This window comes from Microplitis demolitor, chromosome 5, assembly GCF_026212275.2.
Source record: "Microplitis demolitor isolate Queensland-Clemson2020A chromosome 5, iyMicDemo2.1a, whole genome shotgun sequence".
Taxonomy (NCBI): Eukaryota; Metazoa; Arthropoda; class Insecta; order Hymenoptera; family Braconidae; genus Microplitis; species Microplitis demolitor.
The window spans coordinates 12682883-12707583 of record NC_068549.1 but is presented as its reverse complement, the minus strand read 5'-3'; the positions used below and the strand labels follow the sequence as shown (position 1 = coordinate 12707583).

Here is a 24701-nt window from a genome sequence, read left to right as displayed (position 1 = left end):
AGATCGTGGAAGTCCACCAATTGATAATCAGCAAAATTTTCAACAAAATAAGAGACCTAGATTTAAACAAAATAATACGACTATCCAGCGTCAGGGAAACTAAATGGGGTTGATCCGACGGGGAACGGATCAACCTATTCTATTAAAAAAATTAAATTAAATAATTTAGATTCTAATATAAATTTAAAATTACATGGAACTATTAATAATATTCCTTGTGAAATGAACATTGATATTGCAGCTGATATTATTGTTGCTAATGTTAATATATTTAATAATTTACCAAACAATAATTATAAATCTTATAAAATTTGTACTTCGTCCGGTAACGAATTTCCATATAAGTTTATTCACAAAACTCAGATTAAAATTTCGAATTTCTCCATTGATTTAGATATTGTTTTCGCAGAAATTAAAGAGGATTATTTACTGGGTAATGATTTCCTAAAAAAATCAAAATTAATAAAAAATTTCAATAAACTTTTAAATAAAAAATTTAATAATACCAAAAAGATCTATGTAAGTCAATTAAAAACTAAAACAAATTTCTTATTACCAGAATTTTTGAAAGAAATTTACGATTCATCAATTCAAAATTTAAATGATTCACAAAAAGAAAAATTTAATAAATTTCTGATAAAATATCAAAATAACTTTGCAAAAAATAAAAATGACATTGGCGTTTGTAATTATATTGAACATGATATTGACACAGGAAATGCTCTGCCCATTAAACAATCACCTAGACGTATTCCATTACATTATAGGAAAGAAGCTTTCGAATTATTAAAAGATATGAAAAGTCAAGGTGTTATTCAATCTAGTTCTAGTCCATGGGCATCTCCAGTCGTATTTAAAAAGAAAAAAGATGAAACTCTTAGATTTTGTGTAGATTATCGACAATTAAATTCAGTGACTAAGAAAAAAGCTACTCCAATTACTCATCAATTGGAAATTATTGATTCTATAGTTGGCACGGTTTGGATTTCAGTCATCGATTTTAAAAAGTGGATATTGGCAAATCCGAAAAAATAAAACAGGAGATTTATAAAAAATTTTTCCCTAATCGCTAAGGATCTTCATAAATTAACTGAGGAAAAAGTACAATTTATTTGGGATGATAAAGCTCATCAAGCCTTTGAAAACTTAAAGAAAGTTTTCAGTACTGCCCCTGTCCTAACACCTCCAAATCCGAATCTTCGTTTCATTCTGGATACTGATGCTTCCTACTTCCAATTAGGTGTAGTTTCGTCTCAAGTTTATCAAATTAAGACTCCTGATGGTAAGGAGCAAGAGGTTGAAAAAGTAGTAGCTTATTATAACAAAATATTGAATAAGGCGGAACGAAATTATTGTGTTACTAGGAAAAAATTATTAGCTGTTGTTAAATCAATTGAACATTTTCGTCATTATTTAATAGGGAGAAAATTTATCATCAGAACAGATCATACTGCATTAAAATGGTTGTTATCTTTTAAAAATCCTGAAGGTCAGATGGCTCGTTGGTTAGAGGTTCTATTTCAATATGATTTTGAGATTGTTTATCGCCCCGGTAAAAATCATCAAAATGCTGATGCATTATCTCGCCGTCCTTGTGATTGTAAAAAATGTCAAAAATTAAATTCAAAAATTTCAGAACATTGTCTTTATATCAAACAAATAAATTTAGGAATCGCAGATCCTATTGATTGGGGTAAACTCCAAATCGAAGATGAATTGCTGAAAGTTATCATTGATAAAAAAAAAAAAAATCTTGTACCGGATTGGCAGTCTATTTCTCATCTTAACTCCACCTTTAAAGTTTATTTACTCTATGGGATTCTTTAGAATTGAAAAAAGATATAATTTATAAAAAGTGGGAATCTCCTAATTTCTCGAAAATCGTTTGGCAAATTATTGTTCCAAAAAATAAAGTTAACGACGTTCTTTACGAAACACATAACTCTTCATCTGGTGGGCATTTTGGAATCAATAAAACCCTTAACAAAATTCGTCAAAGATTCTATTGGGCAACTTCTAAGCAGGATGTTGAGTTGTGGTGTAAAAATTGTAAAGTTTGTTTCTCGAAAAAAGGTCCTCATCGTAAAACTAAAGAAGAATATCAAATTTATAATGTAGGATCACCATTTGAAAGAATTGCAATTGACATCTTCGGTCTAATTACCAAATCCTCTTCAGGAAATCGTTTTATTTTAGTTGTCACAGATTATTTTACTAGGTGGCCAGAAGCAATTCCTCTTCCAAATCATCAAACATCCACAATCGTTGAAGCATTAGTTTGTCATGTTATTTGTCGTCATGGTCTTCCTTTGGAAATTCATTCAGATCAAGGTAGAGAATTTGAATCTTTAATTTTTAAAGAATTGATGAAATATTTAGGAATAAAGAAAACTCGAACTACTCCTCTACACTCTCAATCAAACGGCTTGGTTGAAAGATGGAATAGGACGATTCTTCAATACCTCTCAAAATTTATCTCAAAAAATCAAAAAGACTGAGATAAATGGTTACCACTTTTCCTGTTAGCTTATCGCTCATCTAAACTTGAAACTACAGAATTTTCTCCTGTAATGCTCATGATGGGACGTGAACTCAGAATTCCTTTGGATCTTCTTCGAGGCTCTCCGATAGACCTCTAGAATTCGGGGGAATCTGAGACACTGTCTGACTTCGTGAGTCAATTGAGAGAGAAAATGAATTCAATTCACGGTATTACAAGAAATAAATTTGGAATCAAATCAAATAAAGCTAAATCAAATTTCAATTCAAAAATGAATATGTTAATTTTTAAAGAAAAAGAATTAGTTTGGCTCTATTTCCCCTATAGAGTCAAAGGAAAATCTCCGAAAATTCAATGCGATTGAGAGGGTCCTTATGAAATTAAAAATAGACTGAGTAATGTAGTTTATAGAATTAGAAAAATTCCCAATGGAAAATATAAAATCGTACATGTAAATCGTCTTACACCATATTGTGATCAATAAAAAGAAAAGAAAAAGAAGTCCGACTGGGGCCCTGAACGATCTCAGTATAGACGTTGTAAAGGGTTCCCGGGATTCTGTAATCAATTGGTAAGACTAGGATATCTCTTTCCTAAGTCATTGATGAGAGACTGGATATTTCTTTTGATCTAAGTGAGCTCAACAAGAATCAAAAGTTTGTGATGGTAGACCAGTTTGTGCGGACCAAGTTTGTTTCCTGTATGACTAATATTGTTTTATTCTTACGACTATTTGTTTTCTTATATCTACTACTATACTAACCTATTGTACTTTAAATTACTACTATTTTCTTATTAATATGACTTAATTACTAGAATAATTATTACTACTTATTACTACTTGTAATTTATAACTAGTATTATTATTTATAACTATGACGAAAACCAAAAAACTATAGTGCTATTATAATTACTATTTGTACTTAAAACCTATTTATATAATACTTAATTACTACATGTTTACTTATGATCTACTTATTTATGATTGAACATTTATTTGACTCTATTTCTTTTGGATATACTAAAAACTATCACTATAACTATTTTGACTTATTATTTACTATGGTTGTGTATTATTATTACTAATTTTTGGTGTGATAGTACGATTATACGAGTGTATAGTGTGAGTGTAAAATACGCGCCGAGTGGAAATTGTTCTAAGTTCCGAGCCGACGAGAATCAAAGGGAACGGGAAGAAACATGAAAAATAATTCTATATAAATCGTTCAAAAGATTCAAGAGATTGAAAGAAATACAAAATAAGACAAAATATGTAAAAAAATAATGTGAGAGATTTTAATTTAACTTAGTATTTTAATCGCGTATTCTTTCATTCTCTCTCCTTTCGCTCACGAGTGTGTGAGCCGCACGGCTAAGCTTCTCCGTATTTAGATGTTTACTCAAAGTCGTCAACACATTCTTTTCCTTTCCGAATCATTCTTTATATCTCGTTAAATTATATTTTTCAATTCTCACTGATATTAAAGCACAAAACTTAGAAGAAATTCAATCTCTTGAATAGTATTTCATCGTTTTTCTGTTTCCTTTGATTTTTGTCGGTTTGGACTTAGAATAATTTCTCGATCGCTACGCTTCAGAAAGCAACGCTAGAGGGCGATTAAATTTATCCTTTTCCGTATGTGTGACGGATGGCTCAGGTAATAAAAGCACTCGGTAAAGCTCGTATTGGCAACTTAGTCTCCCGAGACGTTCTCTAGAGGAAGACCATTCCCTGGACAACATCTGGAACTTCGGCTACCCCGAGTCCGACCGGACCAAGGTAAGCGAAATTTTTATTCTCGGGGAGATTTAAGGGTCCCCACTCTGAGGCCTTCTGCCAAGGGGTGGTAAAACTAGCCGTGTAGGTGGGGGTTAGACGGAGACCATCCGCTTACCCTCAGGGAAGGGGAACTCGAGCAGGGCCGACGGGGAAGTCGACCAGACACCCCTGAAGCATCCGGGAGGGGGTAGACCCGCGTTACTAGTCCGCGTAATTTTGTGTGTGTGTGTAGGAATTGACCGCGTAACCGTGTGTACGTATTTAAAAATCATAATAAACCGTGATGAAAACCTTGCTTAAATAATTGGTAGTAAAACAAGGGCTCGAAGCTTATGTAAAGGTGTTGATTTGAATAAAATTTAAAGTATTATATTTAATAATGTCTGTCAATCTTGAAAACCCCTTTTGTTTTTAACCCTGGACTCCGGCGAGCTAAACCGAGCAAAAAGTGGTAGTTTTGTATATTTTCTAATTTTGCTTTCTGGGATATTTTATGTTAACTTAAAATAATATTGGCTAATTATTAAATTCCTTGCATTCAGATATTGTTTATCTATTTACTAGTTTATGTTTTCTGGTTCTGGATGGTTCATTTCTCAACTTATCAAGTAATTAATAACTTTTAATTGGCAACTGAAATTAACCCTAGTTTTACCCGTTACAAGTTTGATTCTGAGGACTTAACAATGGCTAAGAGCAACCTGGTTGGAGCTTTGGGATCCATCCGGAGTTGACATAATCGACATCTTCCTTAAGTAGTGCACGATTTCTGGAAGATAGGTGGATGCCCTGGAGAGTTTCCGAGGAGCTTTTAGGGAGAAAAATGAAATTCGTTGCAACGTGTGTTATTCAGAATCATTGGAATGTTAGCTCAAGATGACATATCGGAGAGTGATCTGAATGAATCGAACGGCAGAACATAATCATTTGAGATCGAAATTATTAAATTGATCACGATAATGAAAGTTTATAAATTAACAACTAACAAATAATAAGATGTAACGATGAAATGTGTTTAAGAATAAAATCTAATAAAATGTTGGAGATACTCGTTTTGTTTTCTTTATTATCTGCAGATAATATTTCCAATTTCATTGGGGAAGGAGAGAAGGAGTCCATTCCTAGTCCTTCAAAGAGGAGAGGAAGGAGTTTCTGTTCCCATCCCGTACCTGTTCCCATTCCCATTGAAAATCCATTATTCAAGAGGAGGGTTACATTTTTAATTTTATTATTTTAATTCGTTGATTAGGAAAATAGAGTCACGCGTATCGATTAACTTCTTAGCAGAATATTTTATTTTGTTATCAATTCTTAGCTCTATTAAATTATAGATTATTTTTTTTTTATTTTTTTATTATCTTTGCGTTAGTCTACAGGGTTGTTTTTTCTGCTATGGTGTTTTTTTCTCTGTATGGTGATAGATAGGGTGTGCTGGGACCATAGCGTAATCGAACCAAAATAGCAAATGATTTTAATTCCAATTAGGTTCGATTCACCCAACACAATTTTTATCGGGACGATAATTTATTGAGAAGGGGGTAATGTAACGAATGTGAAACTGATGTTTTTAAATATTTGAATAGCTAAAAACCAAATGCCTTCTTCTCTTGTTTTCATAGATGCGCGACTAAGTCAGTCATATATTGACATCTTAACAGCAAACATCTGTATATCAATAAACTATATATCTCTTTGCTTTCTTTTACTGCTGTTAATTATGGTGTTATTATTTCTAATATAAGTGTGTTACTATTGTAGTGTATAAGTGATATTAATTTAAGATACCAGTCACTACAATATATTTAAAATATTTTTTTTTATAGAATAAATGAATAAATGAAAGTATGTAATTTTAAAGAGAACACAAAAAAATTACTATGAAAAAAAAGTTCTGAAAACAAGTATTTGCATAACTAAACATGTATATACAAAAATTATGAAAAATAAACATCTCTATGAATAAAATATGTATAAAAAATAACTTTTAGTGAACATTTCTATAAAACATGATATCGATAATCACATTCGATTTGATATTATATTTTATAGAGATGTTCAAAAACAATTAATTTTTTATAGATATTTTATTTATCGAGATGTTCATTTTTACTTAATTTTCTTATATACAATTTTAGTTATGCGAATGTTTGTTTTCAGGATTTGTTTTTTTATAGTAATTTTTTTTAGTTTTCTTTAAAATTACATATTTTCGTTTATTCATTTATTCAATTAAAGACAATATTTAAAATATATTTAAATGATTTTATACCTTTATAATTACAATTATTTTTAATATTTTATGTTTTTATTTGTTGGAATTAAATTTTATACAATAATTTATATGGAGATACATCTTTATTTATGAGAATTACTTTTTATTAACTTTTTAATTTAGTTCTTTTTAATTATAGATATTTTCAAGTACACACAAAAATTCTTTACAAAATTTTAAATACTAACCGAATTTTTTATAGTAACTTATTGTACAATATATATTTATAACTTTACATTTAATTAATATTCATATATTTTTACATTTAGTTGAAAACTAGTTATACATATTTTGATTTTCAAAGAATTTTTTTTCCGAAGCTATACTACCCGATAAGACCTAATAGCCAATATTGTATATATGTATATATTTATATATGAACTAGCTGATCTGGCAGACTTCGTACTGCCTCAATCGATTGTAAAGCAAAATAAAAAAATCAACTCTGTTCAGCTTTCTACTATATTAAATTGGCGTATTACCGTACGATGGACGGTGTGGCTCAATAACTTATAGATCAAATTGAACGGAATATAGTATAGATAGCTCAACCAGATAGCTCAACTGAGAGATTACTCGGCGCGATACTGACATGGTCTGGGTTCGATTCCCAGTTCGGGCTATCTATGAGGCGTTCCACGCCAAATTAGACACCATTTAGCTTTTGAACCTCGAATTTTTTTGAAACTTTTTTATCTTTTAGCATAGGTTGAAAGAGGCCTTCATGATTTTTTTCACACTTTTTCCTCCAACCGTTTTCGAAATATCGAATTTTAAAAAATGAAGAGATTTTTTTTTCAAATGCTTGTAACTTCGCAAAACGTTATTTAAACAAAATTTTTAAAGAGTCAAAAAATGTTTGTTTTTAGATATCTTTTCGATAAAAAATATTTTTAAAAATTTTTGAACCACGCTTCTATTGAAATTTTAACTTTTAAGTATAAATTATCAATTTACAAAAAACACGTACTGACGATTTCCCTCATAATTTTTTCACAGCAAACTGTCACCTATTCTACAACTTTTCCAGCTATACTCATAATGGGACAACGATGGGATCTATTTTTTTTTTAATTTTTTAAATTTCATATTCCACTTTATTTTTAAGAAAAATGTCTTAAAATAGTAGCTTGCTCAGAATTTACTGATAATAATTATCTGACACACAACTTTTATCAAAATTTTCTTCCACAGAAAAATTATTACTATTTACTTGATAAATAATTATTTTATTAATAATAATAATAAATTAATTAGTAATAATTTTTCTGAGGAAATAAAATTAGAAAATTTTGATGATAGTTGCATGTCAGATAATTATTCACAGTAAATCCAAAGCATGCTATTATTTTAAGAAATTTTTTTTTTTTTTAAACTGAAATATGAAATTAAAAAACTTAAAAAAAAAATAGATTCTATCGTTGTCCCATTATTAGCATATCTAGAAAAGTTGTAGAATAGGTGACAGTTTGCCGTGAAAAATTATGAGGAAAATCGATCAGTACGTGTTTTTTTGTAAATCGACAGTTTATATGAAAAAGTTTAAATTTCAGTAGAAGCGTGGTTCAAATAAATTTTTTGATATTCTTTATTGATAAAATGTCTAAAAATGAACATTTTTTGTCTCGTTGAAAATTTTTTTTGAACCACTTTTCGCGAAGTTACAGGCATTTGAAAAAAAAATCTACATTTTTCGAAATTCGATATTTCGAAAACGGTTGGGGGAAAAAATTTGAAAAAAATCATGAAGGCCTCTTTCAACCTATACTAAAAGTTAAAAAAATTACAGAAATCTGAGGTGCAAAAGCTAAGTGGTGTCCGATTTGGTGTGGAACGCCCTCTATATTTTTCTCAATTTCTCTATAAATTGTCTTATTGAGAAGGTTTGTATGTTTAGCTTTCCACTATATTTAATTGGTTTCCACTATATGAAAAACCAATTTAATGTAGTAGAAACCTAAACATGCAAACCTTCTCAATAAGACAATTTATAGATAAATTGATAAAAATATAGATAGCCCGAACTGGGAATCGAGCCCAGACGATTTCGGAATCGCACCGAGTCCTCTACCAGTCGAGCTATCCGGCTCTATACTATATTCCGTTCAATTTGATCCATAACTTATTGAGCCACACCGTCCATCGTACGGTAATACACCAATTTAATATAGAGGAAACCTAAATATGCAAACCTTCTCAATAAGACAATTTGTAGATAAATTGAGAAAAATATAGATAGTCTGAACTGGGAATCGAACCTAGACCATGTCGGTATCACGCTAAGTGCTCTACCAGTTGAGCTATTCGGCACTATACTAAACTCATATTTATTTACCTTTTAGACCTTCTTTGGACTCCCACAAATAATTCAAGACCAAAATTAGCCAAATCGGTTCAGCTGTTCTCCAGTTTTAGCGAGACTAACGTACAGCAATTGATTTTTATTTATATAGATAGATAGATAAAGTGGTTAAATTACGAGGCATGCGCACTACACTCGCCCATTCTACGTGACTCTTCTCAACTCCCCTCACTCTTTAAAATATATGAGGCTTGCCATACAAGCAATTCCCCTTCTCCCCTATTCTAAACTTCCACTTAATGGTTCTCCTCTGGCGCTACCTCCCCTTTTCCGCCTCAATTCATTCAATTTTAGCCTCTAGCTAGCTACTGGACAAACCTACTAATGTTGAACTGATACATTTATATGATCTACTTACTGAAAGCCCAAGGCTAGATTATTCAGTCTTGGCCCAAGTTTGGCTTGCCATTGGATGGCCAAGACAAGAGAACCCAGTCTTGGCCAAAGCCTGGATTGCCATTAGATGGCCAAGACTAGGTTATCCAGCCTTGGCCCAAGTCTGCCTGACCATTGGATGGACAAAACAAGGGAACCCAGTCTTGGCCCAAGCCCGGGTTATCATTGTAACGGCCAAGGCTAGGCAGCCCAGTCTCTGCCCAAGTCTGGGTAATCATTGTAATGGCCAGGACTGAGTACCCAATCTTGAGCCAAGCATGGGCCAATACACGTTTGCCAAAGCTAGGTTCCCACGTGCTGGGCCAAGTAGGGATCCGTCGTTCAAATCTGGCAGCTTCTGCATGGGTAGTTTACATAATGAAAATCAAATCAGCAACTTATTACAAGTACATAATATCATAATATTTTTATTTTATTACGTAAGTTCAACATTATAAAAATATTTTTTTTGTTACGGTCATCAACATTTCTACTTTCAAGTTTATTCGATAATAGACCAACATATGCTTGTTATCGTGATGTGCCCTTATATCATGTATTTTTTCTGATTTTATTCGAAAATAGGCCATCACATACGCTTATTATCGTTTTGTGCCCTTTTTTCATGGATTTTGTGTATGTTTATTAGGAAATAAATTCAATCTATACGAATGTGTGGAAAATACATACATATATTTATGTGCAAATTACTAGCAGCGTAAAAAATTAATCAATGATCAAGAGGATATTTTATCAAAAGTTCACCTTGTCTTAGTGATATTTTATCATCAAGATATTTTGTCTGGAGATATTTTGTCCGGGGATATTTTGTCTGGGGATATTTTGTCGGGGATATTTTGTCGAGGATATTTTGTCCGGAGATCAAAACGCCTGCTACCGTAATATATAAATCGTATTGAGATGTCACACAATAGTCATGCTTCAGATCAATATCACGTCATAAGTTCTTACATCAGACTAACTCCATATAGAACGTCAAATTAACATAAGATGCCATGATATTTCTATGACTTACGTATGACGTCAAATTGAGGTCATGGGTTCAATGGGTACTCTGTTTTATAATTCTTATGTTGATCAATTTACATTATATAATATTTAGATGTTCTAATGTAGTGTATATTTACAATTTTGAATAGGGTAAAAATAAAAAATTAATTTCGTTTCAGACCCGAAAAAAATAATTAGACCTGATCAGATCTGTACCGTCACGGATCTCTCAGGCTTGTAATTGACAAAATAAATGATTGGATAAATTCAAGCCTGGTCAAACATGAACATGCATGGGCCTTAAGATCTGATCAGACTTGATTCTAAATAATAGTAACGGATTAAAATAAGTTTAAAAATTATAAAAAAAATGTTCTTTGGTGAACTTTGGTAAAGAGAACATATGTTTATATAAAATTCATTATCTTTGTTAGATTACAAAAAAAAAAATTTAAGAAAATATTTATCTACAACGTTTTATAAATGTATATGCACAGTTTTTTTTTAATTTCTTTTATAACAATAATATCCTTAATTGCTCATATATTTTAAGTTTCTCTCGTTTTTGTTTTCAACACCTGGGCGAGGGTAGCGTAACTACATCAGTTCATCTCGAAAACGAGATTCGAGTCAAAATTATTAATAATAACTATAGTACATCTCTGATAGGCTAGTAGGTTAGGCTTAAAATATTTGTAGTATGCAAAAATAACTCTTAAGGACGTTCCCACTGAAATCACTGTTCTTACGATCTTCCTGAAACCTTAAATATACATACTTTCGAATATCCTTCATACGTAGAAATTTTGCGAAATAGCCCATGCCGTACTAAATTTGTAATTATTAACTATTTAAATTTGCATATTGTGAACCCTACCTCGATCAGTGTGGTAGCACACGTTTTCATGAATAGAAATAGAAATTTTCTTACGATTGTTTTAAAAAACTAAAAATCAATAATTAAAGATATGACGAATATGTTTTTGTAAAAATAAACTCTAAGAGCCAGTGAGCGCATACCTGTATCTATTTGACCAGACCTGGGTTTTTGCACATTGAGGGCCCCATACCTACCATACATGAGGACTCACTAAGCCCAAAGTGGTGGACGCGGCGAGTGCGCAGGTAAAACAGGTTTCAATTTTTGGCGAATTGTGATTGCATTTGACCACGTCTGCTGTTTTGAAATTTCAAAATATATTATTATTAGGGCCGATAAGATTCTTTTGCTAAAAGATGCGCGAAATTTGCAAAACTCTGATTGGCTGTTCGTTTATTTTTTTTATATTTAATTCTACAAGGGAATATCATATGTCGCAGCTGAATTCAATATGATCGAACTGTCAAAGTATATAACCTTGTGTTCGAATTTCTTTGTAGAACCAGCGGTAACCTAGGAGTTAAAAATTTTTGAGGAAAACGCTAAAAGCACCATAACAATTTTAATGGAAAAAAAAATGTAGAAAATTAGATGAGATTTAGGGAGCTACAACATAAATTTAAAAAAAAGACTGTGTTAGGAAAAGAAAATTGATGAATTTATAAAATTGTAAATTAAAGTTAAGCGACATGAAAATTTCAGCCAAATTCAGTCTATTTTTGACAAGGATATAATACCATTGCATTTTAAAGGAGCACCAGCATGGCTTATACTAAAAAAAATTTACTAACGAAACGCTTGGTCTGTTTTTCCGATCTGAGACCTTGTTAAAAAGTTACAAGACTTTTTTAGTGAGTGGATAAAATATTCATGAAAAAAATCTAAAGTGTTTTTTTCAAGTCGATGAAATAATTCTTTGCAGTGGTAGCAACGGCATAGCTTTTATAGAAAATAAAATTCGCTACAACAAATCATTCATGTTTTTTTTTGCTCTGAATCCTTGTTAAAAAGTTACAGGACTTTCTGAGGGAGCAAATAAAATATTTATAAAAAAAATCTAAACTATTTTTTTTCAAGTCGATGAATTAATTCTTTTCAGCGGTAGCAAAGGCATAGCTTTTATAGAAAATAAAATTTTCTACAAAAAAGCATTTATGTGTTTTTCTGCTCTGAGTCCTTGTTAGAAAGTTACAGGACGTTTTTAGTGAGCAAATTAAATAAATAAATATTTTAATTGAAAAAAAAATTTCTTTCGTTTAAAAAAATTGTATCATCAAGTAAATAGTTAAATCTTATTGCAATATTCAGTACATAAGTAACTTAAAAATTATTCATTTCAAATTTGTGATTTCCGAAACTTGAATTTTGACGCCGTTGATTAATTTAACCCCTGACAAGCATACAGGGTAGAAAGTACCCACTCTAAAATTTTATTTCGTTATAATTTATAATATACGTAACGTATTACTGTATGATGGGTGGTGTAGCTCAATAAGTTATAAATCAAATAGAACGGATTATAGTATAGTGTCGGATAGCTCAACTGGTAGAGCACTCGGCGCGATACCGACATGGTCTGGGTTCGATTCCCAGTTCAGGCTATGTATATTTTTCTCAATTTCTCTACAAATTGTCTTATTGAGAAGGTATGTATGTTTTAGATTTCCACTGTATAAAATTGGACATATGTAAGACACGTGGTCAACATATGTGAGATACATGTCCGACACTTGCGAGACACTCGTGAGACGCATGTCCGACACTTGCGAGACACATGTCTTACACTTGTGAGACACATGCTCGACACTTGTAAGACACATAGCTGAAACATGTCCGACACTTGTAAGATCTATGTCCGAAACTTCTAACACACTTGCGAGACACATAGCCGACACTTGTAAGATACATAGCTAACACGTGTCCGACACTAACGAGACACATGTCCGACACTTGTAAGATCTATGTCCGAAACTTTGAAGACACTTGTGAGACACATAGCCGACATATGTAAGACACATGTCCGACATATGTAAGACACAAGTCTGACACTTGCGAGACACATATCTGACACTTGCGGGGTACTCGTGAGACACATTGCCGACTCTTGTAAGACACAAGTTTGACACTTGTAAGACACATGGCTAAAACACGTCGGACACTTACGATACACACGTTCGACACTTGTGAGACATTTGTCCAACACTCCTAAAACACTTGCGATACACATATCTCACACTCGCGAGACACTCGTGAGAGACATGTCCGACACTTGTAAGATACATGGCTGAAACAAGGACTCAGAGCAGAAAAACCCATAAATTCTTTTTTATAGGGAATTTTATTTCTTATAAGACTCATGCTTTTGCTACCACTGAAACAAATTATTTCATCGATTTCAAAAACATATTTTGGATTTTGTTTTTATTTTTTATTTGATCTCTAAAAAAGTCCTGTAACCTTTTAACAAGGACTCAGAGCGAAAAAACCCATGAATGCTTTTTTGTAGAGAATATTATTCCCTATAAAACTCATGCTTTTGCTACCACTGAAAAGAATTATTTCATCGATTTGAAAAAAAAAAACTTTTGGTTTTTTTTTTTTTTAATATTTTATTTACTCTCTATAAAAATCCTGTAACCTTTTAACAAGGACTCAGAGCAAAAAAAAACATGAATGCTTTTTTGTAGCGAATTTTATTTTCTATAACACCCATACTTTTGCTAATACTGAAAAGAATTATTTAATTCACTTGAAAAAAAAATACTTCGGATTTTTTTTCAATGTTTGATTTGCTCTCTAAAAAAGTCCTGTAACTTTTTAACAAGGATTCAGAGCAGAAAAAAACATTAACGATTTTTTGTAGGGAATTTTATTTCCTATAAAAGCTATGCCTTTGCTACCGCTGCAAAGTATTATTTCATCGACTTGAAAAAAATACTTCGGATTTTTTTTATGAATATTTTATTCACTCACTAAAAAAGTCTTGTAACTTTTTAACAAGGTCTCAGAGCGGAAAAACAGACCAAGCGTTTTGTTAGTAAATTTTTTTTCAGTATAAGCCATGCCAGTGCTCCTTTAAAATGCAATGGTATTATATCCTTGTCGAAAATAGACTGAATTTTGCTGAAATTTCCATGTCGCTTAACTTTAATTTACAATTTTACAAATTTATTAATTTTCTTTTTTAAACACAGTCGTTTTTTTAAATTCATGTTGTAGCTTCTAAAATCTTATCTAATTTTCTACATTTTTTTTTCTATCAAAATTGTCATGGTGCTTTTAGCGCTTCCCTCAAAATTTTCAACTCTGAGGTTACCGCTGGATCTACAAAGAAATTCAAACATAACGTTATATACTTTGACAGTTCGATCATATTGAATTCAGCTGCGACAGATGATATTCACTTGTAGAACTAAATTAAAAAAAAAACGAACAGCCAATCAGAGTTTCGAAAATTTCGCGCATCTTTTAGCGGGCAAACTTATCGGCCCTAATTATTATTATTGACGGAAGTAATAATGGCAGACCATTATTGCGGGTTTAACATTGTGGCAGACAGTTTTGAAAATGCAGAAAAAAACTTTTTTTTAATGTAATTGACCACATCTGCCATTAAAACATTTTATTTATTATAGTCTTGAAATCTTATATTGATTACGGCAGATGTATTCATTGAGTAAACACATCAGCAGATAACTAAATCTGAGATACTACCCGATCAGATGTCTATGGGGCATTCCATGCCAAATCGGACGGTTTCAAAGATAAATTTTTCCAATTTTCTTAATATTTTGGTATCTTTTAGTACCCCTCAGAAGAGGCTCCCTGGTAAATTTTGAAATTTTTTGATCAATGGTTCAAAAAATATCGAATTTCAGAAAAAACCGCTCCTTTTATGGTTTTTTGATCATAACTTTCGTAATAACGGTCGAACTTCAATGTTTTTTTTTCAAATTTTCGTTTTTAGATGGCCTTTACAGCAAAAAATACAAAACAAATATACGAAATGTTTTTAATCGAGATTTTTGAATTTCAAGTCTTCAACTGTGTTTTGAAAAAAATATGTATGCTACGATTTTCTTGAAAATTTTCTATCTTAAACTTCTATCCATTCTGCAACTTTTACGCCCGCTCCGGTAGTGGGCCTTCCATAATTACTATTTTTTTTCGATTTTTGAAAATGAAAATAATTTTTTTTCACTATAAATGATTATCAGTACCAATTTTTGACACTGTATACTTCTTTATCTTGCATATTATGAATTGATTTCAAAATTTTTTTGTTTTAAGTAGGGACTTAAAAGCATTAAGTAAAAGTTGATGCTATTTATGAGCAGTTATAATAAACGTTTTTATTTATTAAGAAGCAACTATTTTGAAGCAAAAGAAAAATTAGATTTGCTAAACAATACAGCTAAGACCATTACAGGAGTTCAATAATTCCATATAATTATGCAAAAAACCGCAAATTATGAATCAATAGTTAATATAAAATTCTCGAAAGAACACGGAAATAATTAAAAACGTTTGTAATAGAGGTAGGTAGTTCCGGGAACATTCCGGATAGAACCTGGAACGTTTCCGAAGCAAAGAGGAACTAGTTCTTGGAATTATATCCGTGGAACTATTTAACGTTTTTAATTCTCATGAATGTTCAGTATTTAGAACGTAAACATACAAATTATTCTAGCACACACAACATTACGCTATGCGACCTACATGTGTTTAAGATGCATTCACGACGAATTATATTATTTTATACAAAATAGAGAATAAATTATGATTGGTATTCAACTTAAAGTTCCATAAAAAATAACCCATTAAAAATTATTCTGCTGCTTTACTGCTTGTTAGTGATGACGGCAGTGGCGGTCAAAAAAGAACTAGTGAGCAAACTAAAGTGAATTTTGAGGAACGATCGGATACGTATGCGACAAAAGGTATAGCTCATGGAACTATACAGGTCCGGAACTACCCACTTCTAGTTTGTAATAGAGTTTCGTCGCTCTTTCGAATAATTATATAGAATTTTTGAGCTTCTGTAATGGTCTTAGCTGTATTGTAGCAAATCTAGTTAGCAAATCTAATTTTTCTTTTGCTTCAAAATAGTTGCTTCTTAATAAATAAAAACGTTTATTATAACTGCTCATAAATAGTATCAACTTTCACTTAATGCTTTTAAATTCCTACTTAGAACAAAAAAATATTGAAATCATTTTATAATATGCAAGGAAAACAAGTATACAGTGTAAAAAATTGGTACTGATAATCATTTATAGCGAAAAAAAAATCAATTTAATTTTCAAAAATCGAAAAAAAACAGTAATTGTGGGAGGCTTATTACCGGAGCAGGCTTAAAAGTTGCAGAATGGTTAAAAGTTCAAGATAGAAAATTTTCAAGAAAATCGTAGCATACATCTTTTTTTAAAAACACAGTTGAACACTTCAAATTCAAAAATCTCGATTAAAAATATTTCTTATATTTGTTTTGTATTTTTTGCTCTGAAGGTCATCTAAAAACGAAAATTTTGAAAAAAAACACTGAAGTTCGACCATTATTACGAAAGTTATGATCAAAAAACCACAAAAAGAGCGGTTTTTTCTGAAATTCGATATTTTCTGAACCATTGATCAAAAAATTTCAAAATTTACTAGGAAGCCTCTTTTGAGGGGTACTAAAAAATACCAAAAAATTAAGAAAATTGGAAAAATCTATCTTTGAAACCGTCCGATTTGGCGAGGAATGCCCCCTATGTACTACGACAGCTGTTTTACATCAATATAATATACGTATGATTTACTTTATCACTGAATTTATCGAAATTAACATTCTTTATGTAGTCTATATAGGGAAGGGTGAGGGAAAGTGGCCACCTAAGCCAATTATTACTCTTTGTTGCTTTCAACCATCAAATCACTGTACTTTCGTCCTATTTCGAACAAAGTTATGAATATTTTGCCGAAATTCTGAAAAACTGATTTTTCGTGGGGCAGAGAGGATCCCCTACAAAAAATGATAATTTTTTTTTTTTGTTCTTATAATTAAGAATGTATTCTGTCTCTTAACAAATATTTTTGATTTTAGATTACTCAAAAAAAAATTTTTAAGGCGAGATACATCGTTTCCCCTTGATTAACTTAATTACTGATTGTTGTTTCATAAAAAAAAAATAAACAATTCTATATTTCGTTTTCGTCATTATTTTGAACCCAAAAAACGTGTTTTTTGATTTTTTATATTACAGATAATTTTGCAATATTTAAAAAATTCTAACAATGAGGAAATAAAAAATTATTTTCAAATATTTTTAGTTGCCAAATTTGCCCCAGTTATGGAGAATCAGCCCGAAAATGGATTAATATATTAAATTTTTTTGTAATTTGACGATGAAAGAATGAAAGAAATATTTTTTCACAATTTTTGGTTGGTCTATTTCGCCCTAAGTGTCATGCGTAGAGCTTAAAATTCGCAAATATATCAGATTTATAGTGATTAGACGAAAAAGAAAAAAATTTTATTTTGATCAAAATTTCAGGGGGGCTGCTCTGCCTCACCCTCTCTTACTAAACTTCAAAAGTTTAACGATAAAAAAAGGAGACACACTGGTCACAAAAATTAAGAGATATAAAAAAATTCAGAATTTTAAATCGATTTTCAACATACTGTAACTCGGTGAAAAATGGTTGAAGAGTAAAAATTAAAAAAACAAATTGTAGCCTCAAGTTTCTTGCTTTCAGATCTGGAATTTAAATTTTTTCATCATGCACTGTTCCTCAATTATTTTTTTACTGGCGGCATTAGTAGACCTAAACAAACACACAAACAGGCACACACATAAGCTCGAGTGTAAGAAGCGTAAATTCGACCGACCAACCTCCACGTGATACAATTTGGGTAACGCTATTGCAACCGGCAAAAAAAAATTGAGGAATTCTTTTTGACAATGATTAAGCATCACGGATACAACAAAAAAAAAAAAAAAACAATTTTGAAAAAACTTTTTATTCGATAATCAATGTTTTTTATCAATGAAATTAGGATTGTTGGTAAAAAAAACCATGTTGAAATTGAAAAAATCAACAAAAACCGAGAAAGTACCCATTATCGTGATTTTTGGCAAAAACAATCAACTTAAAGCTTCGGAAGACGAAGAAAGAAGAATCGCAGGGCTTTGAAATTTTGAGCGTTTTTTCAAGATACTTCATAGTTAAAAAAAACAGAAGGTATCCATTGTCATCAGTTATATCCAAAGTTATACCATGATTTCTGAATATCCTTAAATATGCGAATTTTTAAGTATTTTTAAAACAACATTGGTGTTTTAAAAAAAATTTTTTTTATCAAAAGCTACTAATTGTGACTCATAGAAAATGTTTTGCAGTTTTCAAAACTCTATAAAGACGAACAAAAATTTAGAAAATTTGTTTTGCGTCGGTTTTCTTAGAAATACTCCAGAACCATGCATGATACGAAAATTTTAAGTCCAAATCTGAAAACTAGAAACTTGAGGCTATAATTTGCTTTTTTTATTTTTACTCTATGACTTATGTTATAGATAAAATATCGACCGAAGGGAGAGTAAGTCGATATAGTGGGGATAAAAATCAATATTATTCTCCAGTCACGTGGTGCTCAAAATTATTTATTATTTTATTATTTGAAAGAGATAATAATGATTATGTTTATGTTTATAGGTGGGAAATATTATTTAATTTATTATTAAGATATAATTCAGGCCGTGTGACAAATTTATATATTTTATTATAATTGATAATTTCGGGTGCTAGGTCGTTCGAGGGGATAACACGTGAGTGACACCCATCTCTCGGAAAACCGACGCGAAAATTTAGTTAGAGAGGACCGAGATTTTGTAAAGGTAGGTAAATTGTTCTGGCCCAGTTGCCGTAATAAAGTTATTAAATAGTTAAAATTCATCTAATTTGGATAATTAGTATTTTGTTATACTAAAGAAAAAATATGGTTCATGTGATATTTATTATCCAAAAGTTCCAGAAGTAAATTGTTATCAACGTCGGTAAGTCAATTGTATCGTCATTTGTTGTATCGGCTATCGCTGGATCCTCAGTAAAGTTGATCGCGGTATTTGTTTGATAAATAATTGAAACTGAGTTATTTTGTGATAATAATTGGAATATATTCGGCGTACGTCCCAGAGTTTGGTGCATACGTACGAAAACGCGTCGAATAAATTCCTTAGAGGATTAGATAAGGGCAGAAAGTGTGGCTTTGTCTTACACTAATATTTTACATATTACTTTAAAGTTATATTTGAGTATTTAAAATATTATTTCTCTGGGGAAAATTTATTTTATAATTTAATGGTATGCAGCTCAGTGTTGCCAAATATATTGAGTACACGCGTCTTTCTCTCCCCAGAGTAAATAATTGGAAATAATGAAAAAGATTAGTATCATTTTATTTGTTTACAATCTATATTAATTATATTGAATGAAAATTTGTAATTTGTAATTTGGCTTCCCCAGTGGAGAATTTCATAATATTATTAAAATTGAATTGATTATTATTATTATTTGGCTACTATGAGCATATTTCAATTTAATAAAAATTTATTGCAAAGAATTAAGAATGGTAAATCTAAATTTGGTATTGTAATAATTTGTTGAGTTTTTTTTAAATGTATTTGAATTGAATATTTTAGTAATAAAAGTCCAGTGACAGCCAGTATTTATTTATTTTATGGATATATTTAGCAATATTATTGATTATTATTTTCGTTCATTACATATTTCTATGGTTGTCATTCCGTTTGGTGCATACATCCTCCCTCGAGATTTTGTCCCATGATCTCTCCCCTGATTTGTCATTATTTTAGTGCGTTTTGTAAAAACGGGCTGGCGCCCTCGTGCACTAACCCAGCCTGAGGAGCTGGTCCAGGCACACCTTTAATTGATTTAAAACTATTTATGATTTTTAGTTACATGTATTATTTTTATTTATAATTTTTATGACACGTAGGTGACCACATACAACTCCGGATTTTATTCGCGTCTCCGTCGTCAGAATAAAAACGGTTTACGTTATAAGCTGTTTCATGCATTTCTTTTTGATGTTTTTGCTTTTCGCCTCAGACATACTTGCTAAGGCTTTAGTTATTTTAGCACTAATCTTTTTCTTATTAAACATTTATTTACAATCACTAATCGAAAAGTAATTCCTAAAAATTTTTCAAAACATTTAAATTCTACGACTCGCGTTTCCACATAAGAATAAACAGAGAAAAAAAAACACGTTGCCGCCTCGGAAATTCAATGCAATGAGAATATTTTTGGACTTCTTCGCAGGTAAGAGCAAGCGAAAAAGTGCACTGTCCCTCCACTAGTTTTCAGTGTATTGATAAAACTTAACACATGGAGAATCGTCTTTAAAATTGAGCACGATTGCTTGGTGGGAATGTCCTTAAGCGGCCGGATTTTAGAACGTGTTGATATTAGAAGCACCTACCCTATAAGAATATTTTGTAAAGCAAAAATAATGAATTGAATTGTTTTCTTCAGATTTACTTAAGGTTTTTCAATGGCTGGTTTGTTACTACTTTGAAAAAACATGCCAACGCATTGAAGCTTTGAAGAATATAGGAAAAAATCCATTTATAGTTCGAAATGAGTCTCAAACATTCTATGCTAAATCATTATCACTCATTTATGGAGAGGTAAGATCATTAAAAAGTAATATTATATTGAATTATATCTCAATAATTAACTTAGTTATATCCCTGCATAAAATCTCTGATTTAATCCGATTGAAAAATTTATAGCAACATCCTATGAGAATATAATTTTGTCAAAAAACTAGGAAACGGTTGACCATACGCGCCAATTCTAAAACTTTCCGCTGTTTATGAGCTTGAGGAGCTCGAAAACAGTATCATAAATACATTTCCAAGCATGCCTAGCTCAAAAAAACTCTTCAATGCGCCAATGCATCGGTTTTTTGAGCTATTCGAGCTCACAAAAAGTTAGGACTTGTTTAGTATTACGAGATTGAAAAACAAATTTATTAAATAAAATAAAACTGCCATACCCGGAATGGAAAGGTATATTTTTTATTCTAATCAATTTGAAAATTTAATTTTTAAATGGATTTCATAAAGAAATCTGCATATTTTATTTTGTATTTTAACATCATTTGAGTAATAATTCATGTGTTATTTTTTTTTAAGATTATCAATTCAGAGAAGGTGGCATGGAAAAATTACTATATCAAATAACATTTTTATCTTTCAAAATTTTTAGAAAAAATCATAAAGACTCTATTGTAACCTTACAAAATCGATGATTATACCCTTGAGCGCTACAAAAAATGAATTAATCAATTGAAAATAAGGTTATAATAGAGTTAACTAATGCGTATTTGATAGGCTACAACTTGGAATTTACGAAATTGTGGATTAAGATATCACTTAGAAGTAGTTGGAAGATAAATCTGTAAAAATCAATTTTTTTGAAAGTTTTTAAGAATACAAATTAGTTAAAATAATAAGTTATATAAGCAAAATACATGCACATACACACATGCGCGCGCATGCGCGTGCGTATACATACATACATACATAGATGAACTTTTGACTGGATGTTTTTTTTTATTCTATCATGTAAAATAAGATATACAATAGTAAAATTTTTCGATGATCCCATCATAATACCCAATGTAATCATATGATTTCTGAAGAAATCTACCAAAAAAACATTGAGGAATCCGTCCAAGTGATACTCCCCATCCATTAGACCCCATAGAGGATCATTATTAACCTACTGTGTTTCAACCGTAACTTCAAAACCGCAAAAGTAGCTATGGTTTCAGTAAGATTAGATGCTGGTTGGGTGGGGAAACCCTTAAGAACAATATTTTGTATGATTAAGTTTTTTTGATCGTTATCGACATTTTTTAAAAGATGTTATTTGTTTCAAAAGTGGAAAGTCTTCATTTTCTAAACGGCAAGTTGATTTACATCACGGTAAGATCTCATGAAGAGTTTAGGAAATTTTCGATTTTCTTTAGGTGAGATTTAATTTCAGTATATTCATAAGTTAAAGTTAAAACAGTGGTTTGTACCTCATCAAGATCGTCCTGTAATTTTTTTACAATTTCTTCTTGCTCTTTTAAAAACTCCGCGAATCGTTTTTCAATGGCCATGAAGCATTGTTTTTTTTTCTACTTTCACGTTATCAATGAGTTTGACCAGCCAGGGGGTCTCTCTGGGGAATGCTCCTCCTATAGATATACTGGGAGTGTCTGACAAGAAGAAATTTCCAGGTGTCCCCCTCTGATTTCGAAATAACTGAGACATGTTTTAATCCGTAAAAATCGAGAGATTTTTTTAATAAAGATGTGTTTTGACAATTTCACATACTTGCAGTTTAAAAAATCGAATGGGAGCAGTGGAAATATTTTTGAAGATAGGTAGATAGACAAGAGGGTTTCTGGTCCACCAGGGGCAAGATGGGCATGATTTGTTGTGCCAACGGACAAGAAGTTGACGATTGATGATAGCGTGTCAGCTATTGGTGTGGTTATCTTGCTCCTTTTTGACATCATTTTGAGGCTAATTGACATAATTTTGAGTTTATCTGGGGCCTTTTTACCGACTGATCTCAGCTTATCTAGGGCCCGTTTGATGATAATTGTCCGCTATTTCGAATTCTTATCTATTATTTTGAGCTAGTACCCGCCACTTTGAGCTCATGTTATTATAGGTGGCGCCTCGTATATATTTTGAGCGGGAATTTCCGAAAAAATCAATGCTCGCGTTGGCCTTACAGTTGGTAGCTTTGAGCCTAGTCCACCATTTTGATTTAAGTATTATGCTCACGTCCGCCATTTTAAGCTTATTTAGGGCCTTTTTGACATCGTTTTAATGCTAATTGACGCTATACAAAGTTTTTATCCACCATTTCATGTCTACTTCCACCATTTTGAAGGAAATATTATGCCAATATCCGCCATTTTAAATTAAATATTATGCCTATTCCCGCCATTTTGAATCAAATATTATGCCTATTCCCGCTATTTTGAATCAAATATTATACCTATTTCAGCCATTTTGAATTAATTTTGAAACTTTCGAGCTTGTTTTTTCCTGAAGTTACTGAATGAATGTGTGGCACATTTTCAAGAACATTATCATGGATTACTTAGAAATTGCATGATTTGACAACATGATTTTTTAGCGACCTCGAATATTCTTTATTAGCTATGGTTTGATTGATTCTATCTGTAGATTATGTCATCAAGTTTAATTTTAACTGCGTAGTAGAATGTTTATTTTTTGATGATGACTCATCCAGTTCCGAGAAAACAACTTTCCATTGTTATTTTAACTGTGCAGTAGAATGTTCTAGAGAGTTTATTATTAGATGATGACTGACTCGATTCTTGTTTTAGATCATGACTCATCCAGTTAAATTTAAAACTGCGTAATAGATGATGTTAAACTTTCCGTCACGCCATCTGGATCTTAGGTTATGTTGATACAATCTAGGAATTTTTTTGCCAAGATTCTAGGGGATTTCTGTTGTATAGACTGGTACTTTGTTATTTTCTAGGGAATTTTTCGCAACATTCTAGGGAGTTTTATTTCATAAGGTTGGTACTCATGAGTTCTAGAACTTTCTACTGCGCAATTGATGAGTTATTCCCCCACCTATAAAAGCACCGCGTGGAAGCATACTTCACAAAATAGAAGTACGAGTTCACTCAATGAAGTACGAATCTCTAACGAGTTAAAGTTCTTTGTGTGCGCATTTAGAAAATTTTTAATGAACAAATTTTTCAAGTGGTTATTGAAACAATATATATAAACAATTTAAGTGATTATTTGAACAATATATAAATAATTCAAGTGTTTTAGTGATAAATTTTTTAATGAACAATCGTAGTGATTTTTTAAAAACTTTATAAACTAATTAATTTATGTAAAAACTACTTAATAAATAATACTAGTGATGAACTTTGAAAAATAATTTTAAGTGTAAATATAAACATTAACTTTAATGATGAACTTTTGAAAAAATGGCACAAAACGATTCTATTGTGGCGCTTCAGCGTCCAGTAGATTCAATAATTAAATCATTCAATGATTTACATGATAAGCCATTAGCTAAAGAACATTGTCAGAAGTGTTATCAAGTGTGCGCTGATACAATTGATTACTTCAATGAGATCTTGCTAGATCCTCAAATAAATGTTCAAGTCATAAGAAGTGTACGAGCAAATATTGTACTTTTATACTAGTATGCTGATCAATTTGCGCAATTGAGTGGAGAAGTAACTGGTGGTGATTTGCGTGCAAACCGACGTCTCATCAAGCGGCAAGATCTTGAAAATGCATTCTTAAATAACATCAAATCTTGATGCGTGGTGAATCAAGCTCATACAGATCTTCGTACTTTTCTTGATGATGTTTAAGACGTTATCATTGAAAAAGTCGAGAATATGCTCAGAGATATTGCTGGGCTTAAAGTAAATGTTAAATTGATTTG

General features: G+C 31.2%; 1 protein-coding gene across 13 annotated transcripts in view; it reads left to right on the top strand.

Annotated features, from left to right (window-relative positions):
* LOC103574506 (peroxisomal acyl-coenzyme A oxidase 3) overlaps positions 1-24701 on the top strand; it is a 343167-nt gene that overhangs the window by 219270 nt on the left and 99196 nt on the right. For 12 of the 13 annotated variants that reach the window (XM_053739241.1, XM_053739246.1, XM_053739247.1 and 9 more), the window contains one exon: positions 20718-20872. In XM_053739241.1, coding sequence (XP_053595216.1) covers positions 20718-20872 — 155 coding nt within the window. Of the gene's footprint in view, positions 1-20717; positions 20873-20977; positions 21257-21382; positions 21774-24701 lie in introns of those variants that run through there. The other variant, XR_008403729.1, reaches the window with a different exon arrangement.